Here is a 19,806-nt window from a genome sequence, read left to right on the forward strand (position 1 = left end):
CTCACCAATGCCCATGCTGTTCAGGGCCCTTAGTCTTTGTTTAAAGCCTGCAATGAATTTCTATAATCATTTCTGCTGATATCTGTTGCACAATATTGTCACCCTCTTACTAAAAATTATTTTTGTTTAAAAGCATGGTATACTACAAAAGATTTGCACCCAACACAAGAGTCACAACTTAGCAGTGGTTACATTGTACAAGGATCAAAGTGGAAGTTGTTCTATTCTACCAAGAAAAGAAATATTAAATGGAGGTTTTCTATCTCATGCCATTTCTTCAATACTCACAGAAGAACTAATGTCAGAATTCCAGACCTGGTCACTCATGTCTTCTGAAGGTTAGGAAGTAAACCATGGAGAGAGAATTAACCAGAAGGAAAAATATATTTAAAATTTAAATGATAAAAGTTAGTTGCAATTTCTCCAAATTCTAAGTAATAAGTAATCTATCTTTTTTAATGCCAGCAGAAGCCTTGGCACTTAATCTGTGTTGCATTGATAGTGAATTTCAAATCTATTAAAAACTATAGTTTTATGATCCACAGTTTGAGAGGTCCATTGGGGAAGCTTATGTAAGCTATCGTTTGTACAGATGGATTTTCAAATATTCTGATTGCTGCACTCACTTTTTTGTTCCAAAGCCTATTTTTTTTGAGACTGGAAGAGAAACTAAAACTTTGAGATTTCTCGGAAGGGGGTGTAACCTTAGGTTCCTAGCTTCGACAACAATTTTTTGGTAAATCAGACTGTGATATCAGGTTATTAGGGAACAGAAACTGCTTGAAACCAAAAGAAAACACAAGACCCTTAAAAATCTTTTCACCAGCAGAGCTGTTTAGCAGATTAAGAGAGTGAAAGACTATATGCAAGAGAACTGAAAAGAAGGAATCCTGAAGGTTGGATTTAGCAGAATGGATAAGAAATAAATAGTTATTACCAGTGGTCCCATTGTTTGAACTGGTTGATTAGCTGCGGTAGACCATTTTTCTGAAGACCATTCCTGAAGATCGCAGGCTAATTGAGAGCTACAAGTGCTAGAGGAGAATCAGGTGGTTAGGGACTCCAAGGAGGTAGGAGCTGGAACTTTATCTGTGGAATACAGAGTTTTCAAGGGCTTTGTGCCTGAATGTGATGCCATATGTGCTCGTAATTCCATGAGTTTATTTTTTCTTGTTTTGGCTAATGCATAATTTATGGTTTCTATTAAATACAGTTTTTTTCATTAATTCTTGTTTATTTTATGTTTACTTTGTTTGAACTGTTAAAGTAAAAATTATAAAAAGTGAAATTTTGTCCATCAGTTTTTCCCATTGGTATTGTTTGGTAAGTTCAGTTCTTTCAATTTATTATTCTCCATGGGATAACATTAATCATAAAGTAATTAAAGAATATTTTGAACTAGAATTTGGTACCTTATCAGCTGAGAGAAATTCCAAGAATTACAAAGGTTCTGAAGATAAGACAACTTCCTGATTTAACTCAACCAATTGACAAACACCTATAGCAGAATATGGGAAAAAATTAGTGACAGAATTTTTTTCAGTGCCAGATCACTATATTTTGATCCTGAATGCTACTTTTCTTGTATTTTTCCTTAGTAATTGCACTAATGAGAGGGGATATTCTGCCAGTTAAATCCTTGCATCAGTTTGAAAATCCAACCATGACCTGCACTGTAGTAATTAAAATCTTTGCTTCAAATTAATCTTTAATCACGACAATAGTTAACACTTCAAGGTATTAGCTGGAAATGCATAACTTGTGCCTGTAGTTCTCTCTGAACATGCTACATCTGGTCATCTCACCCAATATAACACCTCAATAATATCCCATTCCAGTCACTCAGGCTTATCTTTTACATAGTCAGCATCGTCAAATAGGATATTAGGCTAAAACTGGCATAGCATTTGCTAAATCTACTGGTTCAGAATTCAAATTGGTGCACTTCAGCTCTTGTTAAAAAGAAAAGTGAAATGTCTTGATGTTATAACAAGTGTAATGTAATTAATGTGGTGCATTGATTTCAGGGCTATTATCTGATACATTATGTGCCTTAGTTCATTTTTTATACATGAACACTGAAACATTAAAATTGCATCGGGCCTTCTTAGGCCAGTCAGTTAAAAGATGAACACACAGAGTTCTATTGTATAGAGAGTAAATCATGGGCTGGCAACATAATTTAGGCTAATTCACTCCATTTGCCTCCATAGAAATTTACCACTGATCCCATAACCAATGGTATAACAAGGTCTTAATTTCTTTAGTAGTAGAAGAAACGACCAATATCTTCTAACATTTGATGCCTAATTTGCACTACCCTCGACAAGTGAAAGAGATCTATAAAATTATTTTAAATATTAAATTTTACTCTACTTAGTACTTTTAAGGTGAAATTTTCTCAACTCCTGGCATGGTATTTGCAAGAATATTGGGAAAAAAGGGTGAGATTGACAGTAAGGCGATTCTCAATACTGAGAGCATAAAAATCCATTGGCCAGATAGGAATCTCACTAGTAAGAGGCCTATTTGCATCCATGTGCATGGATTAACATGTAATTATTAGTTAATCTCACATAATTTATAAGCAGTTTCCCATTCTCCCACCAGCCAGATAGAAACTAGACAGAGAGAATTTGTATACCCAGTGAATCCAGCCTGCTTATCAGATTCTCCATCGTGGACAGCAGTCACCAAGATTTAAGGGTGTGCGCCATGGGCACACTCCAAGATCCTTAGCCAACACCCCCAACCCTCGCAGTACTTTTCGATCCACTTACATTACAGTTCTGCACCTCAATGCTGCATTTGGAATACACAGATGCTATTCATTGGAATGCTGGAATGCTGCTGCTTGGACACTTTGTGTATGGTGGACAAGTGTCTGACTTTTGGACTGAACCAGTGTGCAACTTAGGCATTCTCACTTGCACTCTTAGTGCTCACATTCTTTATAGTCCTACATACCTACCTTTTCCTGCTTTGTCTTTTTGCAGTTTGCCCCATCAGCCAGAGCTTAATGATTTACAGTACTCAGTGTCCACTTGCATTTTAGCGCAGATACATGATCAGACAGCTTGTCAGGCTTGCCAACGGTAATCAGTCAAGAAGATGGACATGTTGCTATCAATATCAATATCAAACCCGCACATACACAGCAAGCACTTGGAATGTGCTTTAACCAAATGAACTTTCTCAAAGTCTAAAGCAAGTAGCCCTATGTTAAGTCAGGAGATCCTAGCACAGCAAGCTAGGATCAGTTCAGAGTTTAGACACGATCACTTGGCCACTTGGATTGAACAGGATCAGTGTGTCCATCCACCTTCTGTACAGGGAGTGGTCCATGGTCAGCCCCCTGGATTCCATGCAACTGTTCCAGGGAGTCATGGTAACCCAGTTGATGAGCTGTACATGAAGCTGTCAGAGGTCTGGTCAGTCATCATTTGGAGGTATTCACCCAAGTTGGTCGGCGATAGTCAGTCCTGGGTCCCTTCACTAAAAGTCAAGGGGGTTATTGGGGAACTGCAGCTGAGGAAGGAAGCTGAGGAACTCAATTGTGGGGATTGGAGGCAGTTTGCATTTAGACTGGATTAGATTACTTACAGTGTGGAAACAGGCCCTTCGGCCCAACAAGTCCACACCGCCCCGCCGAAACGCAACCCGCCCATACCCCTACATTTACCCCTTACCTAACACTATGGGCAATTTAGCATGGCCAATTTACCTGACCTGCACATCTTTGGACTGTGGGAGGAAACCGGAGCACTCAGAGGAAACCCACGCAGACACGGGGAGAACGTGCAAACTCCACACAGTCACCTGAGGCGGGAATTGAACCCGGGTCCCTGGCACTGTGAGGCAGCCGTGCTAACCACTGTGCCACCCAAGTGGGTTGCATGTAGAGGGTAAACATTTATGAATGAAGCAAACACCAACTTATGTGATAGATATAGATGGAAGGGATAATGCTGTTCAGGAGGCAGCTTCATCAACAGTCAGCACCACCCTGGCTTCAATGGGGGACAGTGCACTATTATGTCTAGCAGGATGACACGATGTGGCTGATCTCAGGGGGTAATGTGTGGAGGTGAATGGTTAAGTAAATGGATTGTGTGGGAATTTGGGGAACATCAACTTAATGGATTTTATGGGGAGGGCTACCGAGAAGAGGATTTTGAGGGGTCACATAGACTGAGAGGATGACTGTGGGACTCAACACATGAAATGCAACCATCATTCCTTTTCATCGTGATACTAATGATCTGTGTGCAATGGATTTGAAAGTGGCTGACACCACTCCACGTAGCGGTGTGTTTTCATTCTGTGAGGCAGTGGGTTTCACTTTTCTACAATGTAAGGCCTTTCAAAGGGTAGCAGCATTATACAGATACATAACAATTGAAAGACATTTGTGAGCACTAAATACTGTATGTGAACTTTAGGCATTTATTTACTGCATGAAGTCTGCATCCTGGCCCCAAACTCTCTTGAGTTTGCAAAGTCAAAACTCAACCGTCACTGTACAAGCATTGTACGTTGGTCGAGAAAGATTACCTATTTGCCAAACTAGCAAGCAACTTACAAGGTCCCATAATCTGCACCTGGTGTAAAAACTGCTCACTTCACACCTTAAGCCATAAAATATCATGTAGTATTGAAAATTGCTAGCCTCTGCACCTTCATTCTTATAATTTCAGCTCGGAAAACTTTCACTCTCATAATTGATGATGAACAATGAACATATATTTGCCTCGGTGAGACAACATTTGCAAAGAAGTTTCAGCTAGCACCTATGTGCCCTCAGAAGGTCTTCTTTTTCCTTGCCCTCCCATTATGTCTAGGTGCCAACATGTGCTCCGCAATTAGCATAGAGCGAGCCTGCCCTATAGGGGAGCTTTTTGGTTTTGGAGTTGGTTGGTCACCCTTGTATGTGGTTCCTCCTCCAGCTGGGTCCCTATTGGCCCAACCTTGTCTCCGTTTGAGGAATGGGCACTTGATATAAGGTCAAAGTCTTTTGTCTACCTGTCACATTTTTCTTAGTGAGCACCAGTCTAATTGTGATGGAGCGTAAGTCTGCATCTATATCCAGCAGACATATAGTGCACTAGACCTGTCCAGGGAAGCTGCCAGATATTCTTTGCCAGGTATGGCATGGTGCAAACAGTATAGGTGGAGTCCTCCAACCTTTGGATCAGTTTGTCTAGTGCCTCCAACAAACCTGCCTGCTCAGCCTATGTCTTTTTATGCATTTCTGTGAAGTTTGAAATTGCTGACACCATGTGGTCCTGTCCTGCCTGGGGCTGATCAAGTACCTGGGTTCCAGAAATCCTTTGAGTGCCAACATCTTGGCATGTTTCATCCTCAGCCAGCTGCAGTGAAGTATTGACTGGCACACTGCTCCCCACTCTAATATAGCAAAAGTAGTCAGAATGTAAGTTGGTGTAGGTTGTGGGAGTTGGCTGCTGAAACGATGGAGGTTTTGACATTACCACACAAGTGGTCAAAGACCTGTGCTGATAAGCAAAGATTCTCTTTTTGTTGAGGGAGAGGAGCCAAATGTTGGTCAGGTCATCATCTGTTTTTGCTCTCTTTTTGCCCTATTGTAGGCTATTTTCTCCTGGAATGAGATAAAGGGAGAGATTGAGTGAGATGCAAACAGTTGTCGGTGTTGTGCAGGTTAGGGAAAAGGTGATGAGTCTTCCCATGTGAGTGAGTAGGCAGTGTAGAGGCCATGCAGGTTCAGTAAAGAGTTAGGGTATTGTGTGGCTTAGAGCAAATTGAGAAGGTGTTGTATACAGTTGTGAGTAATAGACCATGAGCCTTGGTGAGAGATTTTTTGCAGTAGCAAAAAGAGACAGCACTTACCCTAAGGAGCAGAGAATGTAATTGACTTTGTTCCGGCATTGTTGGGCTTTCTTCTGGAGTGTGGCAACAGCACTCATCCTTGGAGCAACCTCAGAATAGTCTGGTGGCACAGTTTTCACTGCCAATCCTGGGGTGGGGAGGGGGTGTGGGGTGGGGATTTTGAGGGAAAACAGACCTCCTCTGCACCACCTCATCCACCTGGATCTCCAGGTCCCTGTCAGCCAAGTGCGGTGCTAATTTCCCTCTTTCAGCATGTCTGGGACAATTCACACAAATTGAGTAGGGCAGCTCTAGACTGGTAATAATTGGCCTGGTGCACTACTACATTTCAAATATGGTGCTGAAGCTGGGAATCCAGGAAATTCCCAGCGATGGTGAGTGCTTCTGCCTGTGGCGAAAGGAAGATATGATGAATAGTTCACCATAAGGACAAGGTGTATAGGTAGTGAGGCAAACTTTGGAAATTAGAGTGAGAAATCAGGTGAGGCCTCACAGAGAAAAAACTCTCCATGAAGCTTGACTAAATTAATGCATAACTGATTTCTATAAAAGTCAGCCTGTAGTGTTACTTGGGTGTAGTGTTGTAAACTTGTTTAAGAAAGGGTTATTTTACACCTCTGTCATACTAATTTGAGTCAGATATTCATCAAGGCTTTGTCACAAAATCGTTCCTGCAGGATCTTAATAGATCAGTATTAAAAAGCTAATACGCATAGACTGGGACTGCCATAGTGTTCAGGGTTTAGATGGAGAGGAATTTGTTAAGTGTGTACAAGACAATTTTCTGATTCAGTATGTGGATATACCTATTATAGAAGGTGCAAAACCTGACCTACTCTTGGGAAATAAGGCAGGACAGGTGTCAGTGGGGAAGCACTTTGGGGCCAGTGACCATAATTCTATTAGATTTAAAATAATGATGGAAAAGGATAGACCAGATCTAAAAGTTAAAGTTCTAAATTGGAGAAAGACCAATTTTGACAGTATTAGGCAAGAACTTTCAAAAGCTGATTGGGGGCAGATGTTCGCATGTAAAGGGACGGCTGGAAAATGGGAAGCTGTCAGAAATGAGATAACGAGAAAGTATATTCCTGTCAGGGTGAAAGGAAAGGCTGAAAGATATAGGGAATGCTGGATGACTAAAGAAATTGAGGGTTTGGTTAAGAAAAAGAAGGAAGCACATGTAAGATATAGACAGGATAGATCGAGTGAATCCTTAGAGTACAAAGGAAGTAGGAGTATACTTAAGAGGGAAATCAGGAGGGCAAAAAAGGGACATCAGATAGCTTTGACAAATAGAATTAAGGAGAATCCAAAGAGTTTTACAAATACATTAAGGATAAAAGGGTAACTAGGGAGAGAATAGGGCCCCTCAGAGATCAGAAAGGTGGCCTTTGTGTGGAGCCGCAGAAAATGGGGGAGATAGCAAACGAGTATTTTGCATCAGTATTTACTCTGGAAAAGGATATGGAAGATATAGATTGTAGGGAAATAGATGGTGACATCTTGCAAGATGTCCATATTATAGAGGAGGAAGTGCTGGATGTCTTGAAAAGGGTAAAAGTGGATAAATCCCCAGGATCTGATCAGGTGTACCCGAGAACTCTGTGGGAAGCTAGAGAAGTGATTGCTGGGCCTCTTGTTGAGATATTTGTATCATCGATAGTCACAGGTGAGGTGCCGGAGGACTGGAGGTTGGCAAACGTGGTGCCACTGTTTAAGAAGGGTGGTAAGGACAAGCCAGGGAACTAAAGACCAGTGAGCCTGAAGTTGGTGGTGGGCAAGTTGTTGGAGGGAATCCTGAGGGACAGGATGTATATGTATTTGGAAAGGCAAGGACTGATTAGGTATAGTCAACATGGCTTTATGCGTAGGAAATCATGTCTCATAAACTTGTTTGAGTTTTTTGAGGAAGTAACAAACAGGATTGATGAGGGCAGAGCGGTAGATGTGACCCATGTGGACTTCAGTAAGGCGTTCAACAAGGTTCCCCCGTGGGAGACTGATTAGCAAGGTTAAATCTCACAGAATAAAGGGAGAACTAGCCATTTGGATACAGAACTGGCTCAAAGGTACAAGGCAGAGGGTGGTGGTGGAGGGTTGTTTTTCAGATTGGAGGCCTGTGACCAGTGGGGTGCCACAAAGACTGGTGCTGGGTCCTCTACTTTTTGTCATTTACATAAATGATTTGGATGCAAGCATAAGAGGTACAGTTAGTAAGTTTGCAGATGACACCAAAATTGGAGGTGTAGTGGACAGCAAAGAAGGTTACCTCAGATTACAAAAGGATCTTGACCAGATGGGCCACTGGGCTGAGAAGTGGCAGATGGAGTTTAAATTCAGATAAATGCGAGGTGCTGCATTTTGGGAAAGCAAATCTTAGCAGGACTTATACACTTAATGGTAAGGTCCTCGGGAGTTTTGCGGAACAAAGAGACCTTGGAGTGCAGGTTCATATCTCCTTGAAAGTGGAGTCGCAGGTAGACAGGATAGTGAAGAAGGTGTTTGGTATGCTTTCTTTTATTGGTCAGAGTATTGAGTACAGGAGTTGGGAGGTCATGTTGCAGCTGTACAGGACATTGGTTAGGCCACTGTTGGAATATTGTGTGCAATTCTGGTCTTCCTATCGGAAAGATGTTGTGAAACTTGAAAGGGTTCAGAAAAGATTTACAAGGATGTTGCCAGAGTTTGGGATTTGAGCTATAGGGAGAGGTTGAACAGGCTGGGGCTGTTTTCCCTGGAGTATCGGAGGCTGAGGGGTGACCTTAGAAAAGTTTACTAAATTATGAGGGGCATGGATAGGGTAAATAGGCAAAGTCTTTTCCCTGGGGTCGGGGAGCCCAGAACTAGAGGGCATAGGTTTAGGGTGAGAGGGGAAAGATATAAAAGAGACCTACGGGGCAACCTTTTCATACTACGTGTATGGAATGAGCTGCCAGAGGAAGTGGTGGAGGCTGGTAAAATTGCAACATTTAAAAGGCATTTGGATGGGTATATGAATAGGTAGGGTTGGAGGGATATGGGCCGGGTGCTGGCAGGTGGGCCAAAATTGGGTTGGGATATCTGATCGGCATGGACGGGTTGGACCGAAGGGTCTGTTTCCCTGCTGTACATCTCTATGACTCTAATAACTCAAATATACAGGTTTTTAAAAAAATTATGTATGTTAAAATAAATCTACTTGATTTTTCAAGTATTCACACTCCAAACTACTTTTTCAATTTTAGCAGTTGTTATCTGTACATTTCATTTTGAAAACTTAAGAAGCTTGCATTAAATATCCAACATGGTTTAAAGTGATAAGTATCTTGCTAACTCAAACTACTATCATTGCATAAGAAAATTGGAACGTTGTGTTGCTAGATGTCATAAAGTTTTATGACCAGTATTTAAAATTATTGTAAAACAATAATTGTTTATTCCTATGAGGATCTTTCTGAAGTTGCAGATAAGTAATGTATGAACTACTGAAAGCTTAACTTTTAGCCCTTTTGGCTTTTCACTTACTCCTTCACATTTTGTATTCTGCAGATAAAATTCATTTTTCCAAAAGAAACTGCTCTCAAAATACATTATCTCCACTTATGTGTTTATTAACATACATCAAAATATGCATCTATTGCACTTGATGTTGTAGTTTTTTTACATTGTAATTCAGTAAAATATTCCAACTATTTCTTCAACACAAATTAAATAAAAGTACATTTTTTCAAGCCCTGTGCCTACCTCCAGTTCCAGTATGGAGCATATTCACAGAAGCACCATGACAGCTGTGATCCTGCTGGTAGCACTCAGCAGGGAAGAAGCAACGGAATTGTAAAACTAAATCCCTCTATTAAAAAAATCCCCGTTTTCAGTTGCAAAAACCAGATTTCTTTTTAAAATTGCCTTTTCTGTAACATTTGTTCTTTGACTATTTTATTTTTCAAAGGTGAGTTTCTCCTTTTAATTTATAATTTCTGTGGGTCACATGCCAACTGCAGCCAAGAGGACAGGTGGATGACTTGCTCCAGGCCTCTGCAGTTTTGGGCTGAGACAGCAGCTCGGAAGTGCTTGAATGTTATCTTGGGACAGCTTTCTCTCCAATTTCTCCTCATTCTTTGGGGAGTTGCCTGGATCTGTTCAGCTAATATATGCCCCCTACCAAGCATCATGCCTGGCTGTCACATTAATGTTACTTAGAACAGGAACTTATAACCACATCCAACCATGACCATTGCACATTTGTTTGAATTACTAATGATACTTATGACAAATTTATTCATTGTAATTATATTTATTATTGCATTAAATTGTTTTTTTTACCTAAAATGTGAAAATGTGTGTCTTTTTCTTTTCCTTATTTCAACACAGGAGGCCTTATACCTGGAAGCTACCATTACCTACATGTTTCTAAGCCAGGGATCATATCCTGTGTGGATTCACAGAAGTCACGGCCTGAATATGTAAGCATTAAGTATCACAATGGAAAACCAATTTGTATTAATTTATTGACGGGTGATCTTGAATTTAAAATGATTAGTTGAACTGGCATGTGTTTCTCTTTGCGAAAAAGAATTCCAGACTTCTACTATCCTTTCATGAAGGAGTATTTCCTAACTTAACCCCTGAATGAGCTAGCTCTGATTTTAAGGTTATGTACCCTTGTCCTAGAGCTCCCTTCCAGTAAAAAATATCTTGCTATCTCACCTATTAATTTCTTTCAAATTTCTATAATCCCCAGTTAAAATATCCTTTAGCCTTTGTTATTCCAGCAAAGATAAAACCAGTTTATGTAGCCTGGATTAATGACAATTATGTAATCCTCATAATCTAACCACTGGAATCATGATAACTTTCTGGTACATCTATGATGCATTTCTTTCATATATTCCAAGGTCATGTATCCTCTTAAGGGCTCTGCACATCTGTAGTAAAACATTCCTACCTTTATGCTCTAGCTTCCTAGTTCTAATGGCCAACATTCTGCTATCCTTTTTTTTGTGCTTAACCTCTACCTGGTGACTATGGACCATACATCTCTTTTGAATCACCACTTTCATATAATTGTTCACTATTTAAGTAAAACTGGTAAATAGATCTGTCTGTTTTTGGTCCAAAATGGATAGATTTGCATCTTTCTTTTGCTCTTTTAATGTGGCATCCTCATTGTCCAGATTAATCATTGTCTTCCACACATCTTTATGTGATTGGACCACAAAGGAGCAAAGAAAACATGCAAGGTCTAAGAAATCTCAGCAAATATGAAGTCTCAATCTGCACTATTGACATTAAGTACCACATCTCTAACCAAATGAGCTAATTAACCATCAATCTCATATATACCTACATTTAAATCCATCTACCACAGTTTTGATTACTCTCTCTACATAATTTTCTTTTACAATCTCTTAGACAATATTAACTGTAAAACAATAAACATATCTTCTGACTCATTCTGAACAATGTCACAGAAAATCCATTAAAATATGATTGATAGATTAAGAAGCATGTTTGAAATTTTGACATTTTAATTTTATGTATTTTTAATAGTCAGAGAAGTTACATTTATTTGTTTCTGAAATAATTTAAAAATACTGACATGAAACTATCGCTGTGGTGGAATATAGGCAGTTATAATCAACATTGGATAACTCTAATATTTATTTTTGTGTGTTTGTGAAGGCCTTGAACGTTAGGCAGAGCTATGGGAAATTTGCAATAATGTATAATTTTCTAAAGGTTCAAAAAGTAAAGCTGACATTTGTTTCACATTCCTGGAATCAAAGCAAAGGCTTTTGTTTTACATAGTCATAATATTCCGTAGGTTAGAGAACTCCTACTAAGGTCACATCTTCTGTTTTTGGCACTAACTAGCCAACATATTTTATGGCACATTTGTGGTTAAAATTATCCAGTAAGGAAGTCGGCTTAGCCAAAAACAGCATGAAATGTCATCCAGAAATTCTAATCACATTTTGTTGAATCTAATGGGTGGATTGCCATTATATTGGGAGGTTTATTAAGAGGACACCTTTGATGCAGAATCAAATAATTTCTAACACCATTCTAACACTATTGTAAGCATTGTTTACTATCATATCAATATCTAATATTTTTAATGATGCTAATTGACTTCATCTTGGGAAACTGATTTCTAGCAGACATGGGCTTTATCACCTTTAGCACTCTCAAATACTGTTCACATTGTGTTTCCATTCCCATAAAGATGACCATCTGCCATTTTGTAATAGCCTGTTTCACTTTGTAAATGTTTGATAAATGAATAAATACATAACAATAGATTGTAAATGCATTTCATTTTGTAGGTAGAAGTGATCATTGTATTGATTCCTATGGCCCAGTTATCTTTATCTATACTTTTCCTCAAAGATTTTTTTTCTGTGACATATATTTAATGCAGTTATTGTCATAAAAAATCTGTGCAAGATTATAAGGTCTAACACACAGCAAATATAATGCAAGGCACAATTAATTTATTTTTCTATTATAACTTAAATGTTTTAATAAAATGCAGTATTCTGGTTCACTTCCACACAAATACTCTTCTTTGCTGTCGAAGAGCCGATTAAAACATATATATTTTAACAAAACATAATAAGTATACATGTTAAAACACACAATTCAACAAATCTAAGGCATTATTAACATATAATTCATCAAAATAAGTTATTAGTTGCTTATTATTTTTACGGTTACATGGCTTTACAAATACAAACACTATGCCAATCAAAAACATCAGATTTAGTATTAATGTTGGTTTGCCCACTGTTAATCTTAAATTACATTTTCTAACAAAACAATCACTCTGTATTAAGTAAGAAAAGTAGCCAGTAATGAGACACTACTAATGAATAAACATTTCAGTGCAAAACTGAAAGCAAATTAAAAGGCACAGACCATGTAGGTAGACAACATAGAAAGGATGACCAAAGGAAATGTTAAGACATTAGGAAATAAGTCGATGAAACAATTAGGGTGGCAAAGAGGAACTGCCATACTTAATTATGAAGCAATACAAAACAGCCAAGTGTTCTACAGATACAAAAATAATAAAAGAAAGTCCTGAATAGTGATTGGCTAATCGTAGACACAAAAATAGGTAGGTGGCAGAAATATTAAATAATGATGTTGCCTAAAAATTTACGAGGGAGTCTATGAAGATGACCATGCTATTGGATTGATTTTAAAAAAGGAGTTCAAGTTAAAAAGGTAGGAGATAAGGTAAGCAAGCTTAGGGATTGTAAAACACAAGGGTCTGTGTAAGTTACATCTGTGTAAGTTTAAAGGAACCAGAGAGGACATAGTAGAGGTATTATTGTGTTTATAAAAAAGTCATTATAAATAGGAATAATAGCAGAGGATTGGCAGACTGTTGATACTATATGTATTTTTAAAAATTAACAAAGCACAAGTCTGGGCAATTATTGGCATTGCCAGTAGGAACAATAATACAAGCATTTCATAGCAGTTAAATTGCAGCAATCACCACAGATGTCAAAGAAAGCGCTCAAAAGGTTTAGCAAATTCTGTGTCATGGATTTTCTGACATTAGTTTAAAGCTTGTATCTAGTCAAAGGCATCCTCAAAAAGTAGTAATGTTACTGACTAGAGTAAGCAGCCAATCACATTGAAATATTTTTACAGATAGAAACACAGGAAGAATGTGCACTGAAATATTAATTTTCAATTTAAATTCTAAAGAGAACACAAAAATTAATCAGGAACTGCACATGGCATTAAAAATGTAATATTTAAAAGAGGTTTTTGTAAAAGTTTATTGCTCATGATAATACAAAAACAAGGATACAATTCTCAAGGGAATGCAAGAACTTGGAATCTTATGTGCACAAATTATTGAAAGTGGCAAGGCTAGTTGAGAAAGGCAAAAAAAACTTTATAGGATTACGAGCTTTTGAAGTAAAAACCTTGGACTGAATTACTTAAAATGCCAGGTTTTTTTAAGATCAGATTACTTACTGTGTGGAAACAGGCCCTTCGGCCCAACAAGTCCACACTGACCAATACCCCTAACCTAACACTACAGGCAATTTAGCATGGCCAATTCACCTGGCCTGCGGGAGGAAACCCACACAGACACGGGGAGAATGTGCAAACTCCACACAGTCAGTCACCTGAGGCGGGAATTGAACCCGGGTCTCCGGCTCTGTGAGGTAGCAGTGCTAACCACTGTGCCACCGTCCCAGCTGAGCAGTCAAGGCGATCCCACTAATGAGGGCATAAGCCATCCTGAAAACACTTAATGGCCAATTGGCCCTTAATGTGCTATTGACCATCAGAGTGACCACCACACAGTTCTTGTGGAGTAAAGTCCCACCTTCACATTGGGAATACCTGATGAAGGGTTTATGCCTGAAACGTTGACTTTCATATACCTCGGATGCTGCCTGACCTGCTGTGTTTTTCCAGTGCCACACCTTTTTACTCTGATCTGCAGTCCTCACTTTCTCCCAGACTTTGAAAAGATCTAGCAACCGAAGACTGGGCATCCATTAGGTGCTGTGGGCCACCAATAGCAGCGGAATTGTATTCCATGTGCAACCTCATGGCCCAGCATATCCTGCACTCAATCCTTATCATCAAGCCAGGGGATCAACCCTGGTTCAATGGAGAGAGCAGGAGGACATGCAAGGAGCAGCATCAGGCATACCTGAAAATGAAGTGTCAACCTGGTGAAGATATCAGACAGGACTACTTACTTGCTAGGCAACATATACAGCAATTGATCAACAAAGTTGAGCGATCCTACAACCAATAGATCAGATCTAAGCTCTGTAGTCCTGCCACATCCAGTCCTGAATGGTGGTGGAAAATTAAACAACTCATGAAGGAGGAGGCTTTAGAAGTACCCTCACCTTCAATGATGGAAGAGCCCAGCACATCAGTGCAAAAGATAAGGCTGAAGCATTCGCAGAAATCTTCAGCCAGAAATATCAAGTGGATGATGCATCTCAGCCTCCTCCAATGGTCCCCAGCTTGACAGATACCGGTCTTCAACCAATTTAGAATCATAGAGTCATAGAGATGTACAGCACGGAAACAGACCCTTCATGTGATATCAAGAAACAATTGGAGACACTGGATACTGTAAAGGCTATGGCCCTGACAACATTCAGGCAATAGTACAAAAGACTTGTGCTCCAGAACCTGCTGCTCCCCTAGCCAAGCTCTTCCAGTACATTTACAACACTGGTATCTACCAGACAATGTTAACATTTGCCCATGAAGATCCTGTACATAAAAAGCAGGACAAGTCCAACCCAGCTAATTGACGCCCCATCAGTCTACTCTCAAGCATCAGTAAAGTGATGGAAAATATTGTCAACAGTGCCATCAAACAGCTCCTGACATCATTACAGCCTTGTTTCAAACATGGACAAAAGGTATCAATTCCAGAGTGAGAGTGAGGTGAGAGTGACAGCCCTTGATATCAAGGCTGCAAGTGAGATATCAAGGAGCCTTGGCAAAACTGGAATCAATTGGTATCTGGGGGCAAACTCTCCCTGTTTGGACTCATATCTGGCACATAGAAAGATAGTTGTGGTTGTTGGAGGCCAGTCATCTCAGGTCCAGGTCTTCTCTGCAGGATTTCCTCATTGTATTGTTCTCGGCCCAACCAACTTTTGCTGCATCATCAATGACTTTTCCTTCACCATAATGTCAGAAGTCGGAATGTTTACCAATGAGTGCATAATGGTCAGCACAATTCGCGACTCCTCAGATACTGAAGCAGTCCATGGTTAAAAGCAACAAGATCTGGACAATATCCAGGCTTGGGCTGATAAGTGTCAAGTAACTTTTGCTGCCATACAAGTGCCAGGCTATGACCATCACTAATACGAGACAATCTAACCACTACCCCTCGATGTTCAATGGCGCTACCATCACTGCCTCCCCCACTGTTAACATCCTAGAGGTTGCCATTGACCAGTAACTCAACTGAACTCACCACATAAACACAGTGGCTACAAGAGCAGGTCAGAGGCTACCAATACTGTGGCGAATAACTCACCTCCTGACTCCCCAAAGTCTGTCCATCTGTCCATCAACTATAAGGTACATGTAGGAAGTGTGATGGAATACTCCCACTTGCCTGGATGGGTGCAGCTCCTACAGCACTCAAGAAGCTTGACACCATCCAGGACAAAGCAGCCCATTTGATTGGCACGACATCCACAAACATACATTCTCTCACCACTGATAGACAGTTGTAGCAGTGTGTACTAACAACAAGATACACTACAGAAATTCACCAAATATCCTCAGACAGCACCTTCCAAACCCATTTAGAAGGACAAGAGCAGCAGATACATGAGATTACCACCGCCTTCAAAGTTTCCTCCAAGCCACTCACCATCCTGACTTGGAAATGTATTGCTATTTCTTCACTATTGCTGGGTCAACATCCTGGAATTCCCTCCCAAGGCTGGTGGACTGCAGCAGTTCAAGACGGCAGCTCACCATCACCTTCTCAAATGCAACAAGGACAGGCAATGAATGCTGACCAGCTAGTGCCGCCCATGTCCCACAAATGAAAAGAATGGATGTGGAATTTCTACCCCTTAGAGACAGTTAGTACTACCTTAGAGAGCTACTGGCCATTCAGAGGCCTGACTCACCTGCCATTCAGAGGCCACTCTCACTACTAGTTAATACTGGCAGCAGGGGTTAAGACCTTTTAACAGACTACTCTCATGACTGTCATTGCTGTAAAATTGTGTGGACAGGGTAAAGTACTGACAGGGCAACCACTGGATTGAACATGCCTCCTCCACCTTCAAACCCATTGACGTTGAGCATTAAATCCAGTCCATGGAGTTCGAATGCAAGGAAGTTATGGCAAGTCATTATAATACACATCAGATTCCTGATGAAGGGCTTATGCCCGAAACGTCGATTTCGCTGCTCGTTGGATGCTGCCTGAGCTGCTGTGCTCTTCCAGCACCACTAATCCAGTATTATAATACACTAGTTCAGCCTCAGCTAGAATAACACTCAATTCTGGGCAAAACAGCTTAGGAAGGATGTGAATGCATTAGAAAGAGTGGAGAAAACATTCTGAGAATGGTTCCAGGCTTACAGAACTTTAGAGAGTCAAGGAAGGCAAAGAACTAGCAAACGCAACTAAGTTGTTGATCTTAATCTTAGTGACAATGATGTCCACGAATACCTCATACTTATTGTTGCCAGAAATGTAAACTGCATTTACAATGAGTGTCAGTAACTTGCTTTTAGAAAGTGTAGCAATCTCTTCCACAATCAAAGTGCAGGATGATGCATTTTGTTACACAGAACGTGAAGAGACAGTGTAAAATACAGGGTACTAATTTAGTCATGAAAGGTGGCAGTACAGGTGAAGAGCTGTTTAAAAATAAAGCATGCAGTAGGTTAGGCTTCATAAATAGTTAGGATTGTTTTCCTTGGAGAGAGGACTAAAATGAAATCTGATGGAAGGTTTCAAAATCATGAGGGTTCTGGATAATGTGGATGGAGAAAACCTATTACTAAACTGATCGGGAACCAGAGGCACAGTTTTTAAAGCATTATGCAAAAGAAGCAAATGTGAGATGAGAAAGAAGCTTTTTTCACATATTTAGGGGTCTGGACTGCACTGCCTCGAAATGTGGTGGAGGCAGATTCAATTGAGAGATGCCTCTTTGTCAGTTACATTGAACAGTAACTCTTCAATACATACACCAGTACTGTTCCCCAATTCTTCCACCATTACATTCATTACTGCATCAGTGCTACATCCTGCACCCAGGCTGAACTGGAGCAATTCATCGACTTTACTAACGACTTGCACCCTGCCCCCAAATTCACTTGGTCTATTTCAGACAACACCCTCCCCTTTCTTGACTTCTCTATTCCTATCTCCAACAACAATTTATGGACCAACATTTACTATAAACTCACAGACTCCCATAGCAACCTGGACCACATTTCCTCCCACCCTATATCCTGCAAAAACTTAATTCTATTTTCCCAATGTTTCTGTCACATCTGCTTGCAAGGAGACATTCCACTCCCAGGCATCGTAGCTGTTCTCCTATTTCAAACAACATTTTTTACCCGCTCTGTCCTCAGACAGCCCTCCCCTGCACCTCCTCCATTCCTCACTCCACTGCTCTAAAACTCCCCTATCGAAACATAAGTATAGGGTTCCCTTTGTCCTCACTTTCCACATCATCAACCTTCGCATCCAACGTATCATCCGCCAATTCCAATTAGACCCTACCACCCAGAACATCTTCCCCTCCCCACCCCCCTCTATCTTCCGCAAGGACCGTTCCCTTCGCCACTCCTTGGTTCAAGCCACACTTCCCACCAACCCCTCCAACCCCTCCCTGTACCTTTCCCTGCAACCGAAAAAGGTGCAACACCTGCCAGTATGCCACCTCTCTTAGCTCCATCCAGAGCTCCAAACAGTCCGTCCAGGTTCACCGCCATCTCCTCCAATCTGGTCTACTGCATCTGGTGCTCCCAATGTAGTCTTCTGTACATCGGTGAGATCAAACATAGACTAGGTGACCATTTCACTGAGCTTCTTTGCCAGGTCTGAAAGGGCCAGCCCGACCTCCAGGTCACTGTCCATTTCAATTCCTCTGAAATGTCCACCCTCAGCCTCCTCCATTGCTTAAGTGAATCAGACCACAAATTGGAGGAACAACACCTCATCTTCAACATGGGCATTCTACAGCCTGGAGGACTCGACATCAAGTTTCCAATTTCAAATAACCTTTCCACTCATGCCCCAATTCTCTTTCCAGCCCCACCTTCTCCCTTCCATTGCATCTACCAATCTTTCCTTCCAGCTACCAACCAGATTCCTCCCTCTCATCGACCAACCAAGTCATATCTACCACCTGTGTCCACTTATCATTACCTCACCATTCTGCTATTCTCCCTACCCCATCACCGCTACCCATCCCCCCCATCTTTAGTTCCCCCTACCCCCACCTCCAGTCCTGAAGAAGAGTTATACCCGAAAAATTGACTTCTCAACCTCCTGATGCTGCCCGGCTTGCTGTGTTCTTCCAGACTCCCATTTGTCCACTGCAGATTCAATTGAGGTTTTCAAAAGGGCTTTGGATGTTGTTTGTATACACATATAATGTACAGGGTTATAGGAAAAAGGCAGGAAATTCCCATTAAGTTAAAATGCTTTGAGAACCAATACAGACACGTTGGACCAAATTGCCTCTTTGTTCGCCTAACTCCTGTGATGCTGTGATATTGGCAAATCCTGATACCAGCAGATTTTAGGTATGTTTCAACTGTTATAAGATTTTAATGAGGAGACTTTAGTCACAGAGCCCAAAGGGAAGTGTGTGTGTGTGTGTTACTATCCATTTTTCTTCCTTTGTGGAATTGTGATTTAGTCAAAACAAATCTTGTTCTCGCTCCTATGGGAGTTCCAGGCTTTGCCTCATGGTCAAAATTTGCCCAAACTCCCCCCACAATCCTTCATGTAGCCTTTTGTCTAACTGTCCCTGTAAACCACATCAGATTTCTCCAACCACCTGTTTTGCTTGACTTGAGTATTGCTAATAAAAACACCTTCTGTCAAAACTTTTCATCTTGCTCTCATCAGGACAGTTCATATGAATACCAATTAAAGGGGAAAATTAACATTTGTACTGCATGAGAGGAGAGTTCTAATTGGTAGAGAATGCATAATTTAATGACGAGTGCTAAATTAGGGGAAAGCTAATTAAAATAGTATTAGGCAAGAACTGGAGAAGTTAGATTGGGAGTAGCTATTTGAGGGTAAATGCATATCTGACATTTGGGAATCTTTTAAAACCCACTTAATCCAAGTTCATAATCAGCATGCTCCTGTGAGGTTGACAGTTAAGGATGGCAATATTTGGGAACTCTGGAAGACAAGAGATATTGAAACTTATTCAAAAGGAAAAA

General features: G+C 40.5%; 1 protein-coding gene across 1 annotated transcript in view; it reads left to right on the forward strand.

Annotated features, from left to right (window-relative positions):
• The window catches only part of cfap61 (cilia and flagella associated protein 61), a 250,290-nt gene that overhangs the window by 173,661 nt on the left and 56,823 nt on the right, over positions 1-19,806 (forward strand). The window contains exon 23 of the mRNA XM_072581649.1: positions 10,219-10,310. Within this exon, the coding sequence (XP_072437750.1) occupies positions 10,219-10,310 (92 nt within the window). The remainder of the gene's footprint in view (positions 1-10,218; positions 10,311-19,806) is intronic.

This window comes from Chiloscyllium punctatum, chromosome 11, assembly GCF_047496795.1.
Source record: "Chiloscyllium punctatum isolate Juve2018m chromosome 11, sChiPun1.3, whole genome shotgun sequence".
NCBI classification, from domain to species: domain Eukaryota; kingdom Metazoa; phylum Chordata; class Chondrichthyes; order Orectolobiformes; family Hemiscylliidae; genus Chiloscyllium; species Chiloscyllium punctatum.